The following is a 7,188-nucleotide window of genomic DNA, read 5'->3' as shown; positions in this document are numbered from 1 at the left end:
TATTGCTACAAATATACCCCAGCGACTTAAGATTGGTTTTGTGGTCCAGGGTCACAAATAAGCTTTCCATTGATGTATAGTTTGTTAGAATAGGACAATATTTGGAGATACAGCTATTTTTAAAATCTAGAATCTGAGGGTGCAAAAAAATCGAAATATTGAGGAAATCACCTTTAAAGTTGTCCAAATTAAGTTCTTAGTAGTGCATATTACTGATCTATCTATCTATCTATCTATCTATCTATCTATCTATCTATCTATCTATCTATCTATCTATCTATCTATCTATCTATCTATCTATCTATCTATCTATCATCTTATCTCAGGTCTGCATTAACCCATGTTTCTTTAATGCAGTATAAGGGTGAATTGAAATAAGTGGACTGGAGTCACATGTATAAAATATTCATTTATTAAAGTAAATGATATGTGGGTAGCCTGCTGTATAATACTACCTGTACTCATCCCTCTATGTTTAAACTAAAACAAGCATTAAAAGGGTTTTTAAAACTAAATATCAAATTTATTACTAGTTTAAAAAGATTTGGACATTCATTTATGGCACAGTATTTTACATGTTATTCCATGACAGAAACATAAGAGCTTTTGTACGATGGAAGTCCTCATATGTGTAAAGCCAGACATAATGTACAACGGTCATGTGCTCACACAGTCAGACAAAGATTTAATATTAACCACCAGCTGCATTAATTTCCCTGTTTAGTTCAGCTCAGTTTTAAAGCAAAATTCAGATTTTAATTATATTAATAAGGAGAACCCTGGGTATTATGACATGTATGGCTTACTATAATGTAAAAGATGTCTCTTACTGAAATATGTGGTAGAAAACCCATGAAAGATTTACATATTTAAAAAATCCACTTTTTTTTTTTTTACTATGGGGCGCCATTATTTCAATGATGTGAAATGGTTGCACTCGGTGAGCTACTGGTGCTACCTGTTGCTATTTTCACAGCAACACAACTCTGAAAATAAAATGATACTAAGACCACAGCTACTGAAAGAGCTTACAGGTGCCAATGGATGTAAGTGTAGACTTAAATCAAATCTCGTACCATCGAATTTTCCCCACAAGGAGTCTAAACGCCCCTGGATATCGAATGAAATCCGTGCTAAGATACTTCTTCAGTGGCTGCAGCATAATAACAAGCATCGGTATGTTTACATCCTGTCAGGATAACATCTAGCGTTTCTTGTCTCTGCCGTTTGTAAGCTCTTTCAGTATCTGTGGTCTACTAATAGCCTCAAAGGCATCAGGGCTAAAGTGGAGAGAACAAAGACGCGGGTCTTTAGAAAGTTTTATTCATCCACAGGTATCTTCCTATTCTTAGCTCCTCTTCTTATCACTAGGAAAAGCAGTGAAGACTTACATCGCTTCTCTTGTTGCCCTTCGACTGAAAATTACAACTAAAAGCCACACAATGTGGCATTGTATCAGTATTTTATTTTCCGAGTTGTGTTGCGGTAAAAATAGCAACAGGTAGCGGCAGTAGCTCACCTAGTGCAACCATTTCACGTCATTGAAACAATGGGGCGCCATAGTCCAAAATGTGTATAAAACGATGTGGATTTAAAAAAAAATACCAGTCTTTCATGAGTTTTCTGCTACGTATTTCAGTATAAGACATAATTTACGTTATATTAAGCCATACAAGTCTTAATACCTGGGGTTCCCTTTAAGAATAAGAAAATGCAGGAAAAAATAAACCAAAAAACATTTCAATGCAAACAAGTCCTTACATATCTACAGATTTTTTTAAAACAGACATTTTTTCTAAAAGTATGCTTCCCTGAGTGCATTACATTAATAAAACACATTGTTTAGTGTAGTAAAAATACCTCAATAACATGGATTTACAATGAAATTCAACAATGATGTAAAATAACCAGCTCTTTCACTTTCTCAGTGCAACTTTTGTTTATGTGATATCTGAAGTTTGTATTCTCATAACAACGTACATTTTCTGGTCCTTCATTTTCTGGTGAAATTGCAACTTTTGAGCTCATAGAAGAGAACATATGCCTGATTGGACTGAAGCTTCTCCTCTGTTATTTCACCAACACTGTGAAAGAAACAAAGCATTTATGTTTAAACATTAAAATTAAATAGTATTTTTTTTATTACGATAAAAAATCCTAACATCATCAAACAGAAATAACACAATTTTTCTATATCATCTCTACAAGAAGCAAATATTATTCATATGTATATCATGTGACAAAATTGGCCTTTAAATACCATTACTGTATTGTATAGAAAAGGTCAGAGCAAAAACTACACCCACCATGAGTCATTATAGTAACACCAGCCCTCCTCCTCTCGACAGGCAGCCGTGTAGTGACCCATATTTACTGTGCCCGAATGATTGCATACTGCATAAAGATCATACAGCGCTGGACCTGAAAGCAAACATTTAGTAATATTTCACACCTCTGTACATAATTAAAATGTATATGTGTATGATACTTATTCTGATATTAACAGCTCACCGCAGTCAACAGGTCCAAATGGCCCTAAATCCAACCCATGCAGAGGGAAGGAAACTGGCACTGTGCTTTTTGAGATTGAGTATCTTGACATGGTAAATCGATTTAAGTCTAAGATGGCAAGTTAAGTCAATGTACTTGTGTAAACAATGTACTTATTCAAAAGACCTTCACACCACAGGTAATCACCAGTATTGAATAACTGAAAAGGATACGTATTACGAGGATTCTAGGGAACCTTTGGATGGTCAGTCTTTTTGTGCTCTCAGTGCAACGGTTACACCGCGCACACATCTAAGAAACACGGGTATCAGCAAAAATTCCCATTTTAAATGCAAGCAAAACCTGGCCATGCTTTTCACTCACCGGTGAGTTTTCTTTATCAAGTTTTTCCTCTTGGGAAAAGAGGTCTAGACACTCTCTCAGTGTGACGGTCCGTCCATAATCACTCTTCTGCAATACACACACAAACAAAAATGATGACACATCGTCTGCACAATACCGGGAGGTGAGGACAGGGCCTGAGAGTGTTACCTTCGGGATGGGAAGTGACAAGTCGCAAAACACATCAAAGGTGTTGGAGTAATGGGAGCAGACAGAACAGTGCAAGGAACTGCGCAGCTGACCAGAGAACAAATCTGTGACAGATGGGAAAATATATTTGAGCACCAGGTGCATTAGGATTTAGGATGGAAAAAAAAACTGTAAAAAAAAAAACAAACAGCAATGATTTATGCAAAAAAAACAGATCTATCATTAAACTTTATATGGCACGGGCTGCATCTTTTACATGTAACTTTTACTAGCAATCATATTACTTATTATATGACAAACTAATTGGATTGGTTTTGCAGAAAACGAGATTGCTAGTTCAGTATTTAAATAGTATTGATCAGTGTCTTGCAAGGTGCCATCAGAGTTCCTTTGAAACCCTCCACCTCCCCCAGCTCCACCTGTCTAGATCTGCTACAGGATTTAGGTACACTACCAGTCAAATGATTTTTAAAGAAGTCTTTTCTGCTCAACAAGTCTGCATTTTTTTGATCCAAAGTACAATAAAATTTTGAAATATTTTTACTATTTAAAATAACCATTTTCTATTTGAATATATTTTAAAGTGTAATTTATTCCTGTAATCAAAGTTCAATTTTTAGCATCATTACCAGTCTTTAGTGTCACATGATCTTTCAGAATGTATTCTAATATGCTAATTTGCTGTTCAATAAACCTTTTTTTAATTATTATTATTATCAATATTTTAAAACAATATAAAAAATATTTAATATTTTAAAAAAAAATCAGGATTCTTTGATGAATAGAAAGATCCAAAGATCACTATACTATTTTGAAGCTCGGAGATACTGTTACAAAAGATTTCTATTTCAGATAAATACTGTTCTTCTGAACTTTCTATTCATCAAAGAAACCTGAAAAAAATTCTACTTAGCTGTTTTCAACATAATAATAATAATAAATATTTTTTGAGCAGCAAATCAGAATATTAGAATGATTTCTGAAGGATCATGTGATTGAGTAATGACGCTAAAAATTCAGCTTTGAAATCACAGGAATAAATTTCATTTTAAATATATTCAAAAAGACAACAGTTATTTTAAATATTAAAAATGTTAAAAAAAATTGTACTGTTGTTACTATACTTTGGATCAAATAAATGCTTTTGACTTTTAAACTTTTGAATGGTAGCAAGAATTAAACTTACTATCATCATACCATTATTTTAACAGGGCTGGTACCTACCCACAATTTTACTGTCATCCCTGTCAAGATGCCTCTGCCACATTGCAAAGGCCTCCTCTGAAATCCTGTGGGAGAGAATTAGTCATTTAGAGAATCAGAATAACTACAACTTAGTTCGTTTCTCTCAGGATCTGTCTGTTTTTAGAGTATACCTAAATCGTGTGTATGTTGGTTCCTTTATTTCCATAACCGCAGGACGTTTGGATGGACGGCGGTTGATTTCTGTATGAAGCCTGTCCAGGAGGAACCGCAAGAACTCCTGAGCATCTTGCTGACTGTGTGTGTGAGAAATGAAATTAATAGGTTATTTATCTGCAAAATATTATATACATAACCAATTAGATTAATATCTTTCAGTGTCAATGCCCTAAGACATATGTGATCCTGGACCACAAAGCCTGTCATAAGAGTTAATTTTTTTTTAATTGAGATTTATACATCATCTGAATACATCATTGATCATTGATGTATGGTTTGTTAGGATATGACAATATTTGGCCGAGATAAAACTATTTGAAAATCTGGAATCTGAGTGTGCAAAAAAATCTAAATACTGAGAAAATCACCTTTAAAGTTGTTCAAATGAAATTCTTAGCAATGAATATCACTAATCAAAAAAGTAAGTTTAGATATATTTACAGTAGGAAATGTACAAAATATCTTCATAGAACATGATCTTTCCTTAATATCCTAATGATTTTTGGCATAAAAAAATCGATAATTTTGACCCATACAATGTATTGTTGGCTATTGCTACAAATATACCTGTGCTACTTATGACTGGTTTTGTGGTCCATAGAAATAATTTACCCAAAAATTAACTCACCCTCATGTCATTCCAAACCCGTATAGGTTTCTTTCTTATGTTGAACACAAAAGAATATATTTTGAAGAATTTTGAAGATTGAAAGAAATACTATGGAAGTCAATAGGGACCATCACTGGCATTCTTCAAAATATATTTTTTTATGTTCAACATTATAGAAAGAAACTCATACAGGTTTGTAACAACATGAGGGTGAGTAAATGAAAAAATTTTCATTTTTACATGAACTATCCCTTTATTAAAAAAAAAAAAAAAACTATGAAGAGATATCTGAAAGAATAATTTGTATTGAACATACCTATAACCACTAAAGTAAGGCACTGACTCTTTAAAGAGGTGATAAAACTTCCCAGGATTCACTGTGGTTTCCCCACCATCGCATTCCCACAAGCCAGCCAAAACTTTAGAGAATTCTATAATAAAGCGATCAACAAAATATTGTGAAGAAAGAAGGAGTAGAGGAATGCCTGATTTTAAGATCATTCAAATGTAAAATAAAATATAATTCAAATAAATCTTTTTATTGTTGTTTTTTAAATAACGACACAGCCCCAAACCACTAAGATTTTGATTTGCTGTAGCACTTCACCCCTAATAAATAATGTTTAAATGAGCTGAAGTGTGCCTACCATTCATAAGCACCGGTTCTTGATTGGAGTGCTTGTCCTGAAGGTAGGTTCTCATCAGACAGTAGTCGCGAAGACTACGAGTATGAGAGAGACACTGCACGATGGCGTTGAGAAAACACTACAAAACAAAAGAGAACGTTTGAGAATATGTATGGGAGTGAATAGTACTATTATTCTTGCAAACATACGCATTAAAGCCTGTTTGTGAATTAGAACATACAGTATTTCCAACGTTACGCAGTCCGACTTGTCCATTTCCCAGTTGCAGCTTTTTCTGTAGGATCAAAATTGACAGCAAATGACAGTCAGTGTGACTTCCTCAATTACATCACAAGTGGCAACAGGTTTGCCATTTACTGTCCCTCCTGTAGTGACTGAGTGGCCATTTATAGGTCTGTGATCCAATTATAACAGAGAGGGAAGACACTCAAGTATGACACTGAGGTTAAGACCAGATATACTTAACTCACAGTGAGCACCTACAGGTGCCAAAACACGTCTTTTATGCTCTTTTTTATATTATTTATTCATATGGACAGCAGATAAGCTAAGCCTGTTGTTTCCAGCATTAACAGAGTTGACAGGATAGGCCAAACACACTAATACAGCATGAGGTATCAGACAGAATGTGTCAGTGGCCCAACTGTCTCACCTCGTTGTCTGTCACCAGCAGAAGTCCCATGATGGATGTGTATAGTACAGACTTTGAAATGTCCACATTCTCTGGCTGAATGCCATTCTGAGAGACTAAGTTGCGGCACAGGGCCTGACACGAGTTGTCCATTGCAGTGGATTCAGCTCTTGGCATTACCAGGTCTGCGGGGCGCGCAACCCTGCCAATGAACCTGTGAATGAAATCATGAATGATGAAAACTCCATTGAATATCTTGTTCATTAGGCAACTATATTGATCATCATATTGCTTAAAACTTTGGTTTGTAATTCAGTCATGTTCCTAGTATGCACTGTAGCATGTATATTTAATATGGTCACACTGTTTGACAGTGTGTCAGTTTTGCAATGATGGAAACTTGACATTTTAGGTTCAGTCACAACATTTATTTAAAAATAAGTCAATTAATGAAACCCAGAAACGCCATGAGACTGCTATATTAGCTTTTTTAACTATTATTCATAAATTATTGAGAAAACTGTTTTCCAAAGTGAATATAAAGAAAGGTAATTCACTTGGCTATAGACTAGATAGGCAACACTGTTTAGTTCAGACCACCAATTAGTTTAGAAACATTAAAATAGCAGAGCATTTAAAAAGATATATTTATAATCAAACTTGCATTAAGTATATAAAACGATCATGTAAACATTTGTTTACTCACCTAGTAACGTCTCCGCTTATTTTCCGCTCGATGGTCAGCGCCAGTGTTTCTATCCAAACATAAATCCCAATTTGAAAGTGTTTAAATGTTACTGTGCTCTCATTACACCTGCTGTTCACCTGTCTGTCCT

The 7,188-nt window shown here is 34.6% G+C and overlaps 1 protein-coding gene across 1 annotated transcript; it reads right to left on the bottom strand.

The window, feature by feature from the left end:
• Positions 1–396: 396 nt before the first annotated feature.
• On the bottom strand, positions 397–7,188 carry usp21 (ubiquitin specific peptidase 21). Its single transcript, XM_073823420.1, has 13 exons — positions 7,059–7,188; positions 6,374–6,566; positions 5,942–5,995; positions 5,722–5,839; positions 5,391–5,505; positions 4,419–4,541; positions 4,267–4,331; positions 3,043–3,146; positions 2,875–2,961; positions 2,724–2,802; positions 2,512–2,619; positions 2,307–2,421; positions 397–2,084 (listed from the first exon to the last, which is right to left on the bottom strand). Exons 2-13 carry the CDS (start codon positions 6,527–6,529, stop codon positions 1,994–1,996), a joined length of 1,215 nt encoding a protein of 404 aa, XP_073679521.1. The 5' UTR covers positions 6,530–6,566; positions 7,059–7,188; the 3' UTR covers positions 397–1,993.

This window comes from Garra rufa, chromosome 18, assembly GCF_049309525.1.
Source record: "Garra rufa chromosome 18, GarRuf1.0, whole genome shotgun sequence".
In the NCBI taxonomy this organism is placed as follows: domain Eukaryota; kingdom Metazoa; phylum Chordata; class Actinopteri; order Cypriniformes; family Cyprinidae; genus Garra; species Garra rufa.
The sequence above is the reverse complement of the archived record's forward strand: the minus strand, read 5'-3'. Positions and strand labels throughout refer to the sequence as shown.

Excerpts from the sequence above, each read along its gene's own strand:
- usp21 (XM_073823420.1), bottom strand. The coding sequence starts at position 6,529 with ATGCCAAGAGCTGAATCCACTGCAATGGACAACTCGTGTCAGGCCCTG. Across the intron at positions 5,840-5,941 it reads TGCGTAACGTTGGAAATACT|TGTTTTCTCAACGCCATCGT; the intron begins GTATGTTCTAAT and ends TTTGTTTTGTAG. Across the intron at positions 2,422-2,511 it reads ATTTGGACCTGTTGACTGCG|GTCCAGCGCTGTATGATCTT; the intron begins GTGAGCTGTTAA and ends GTTTGCTTTCAG.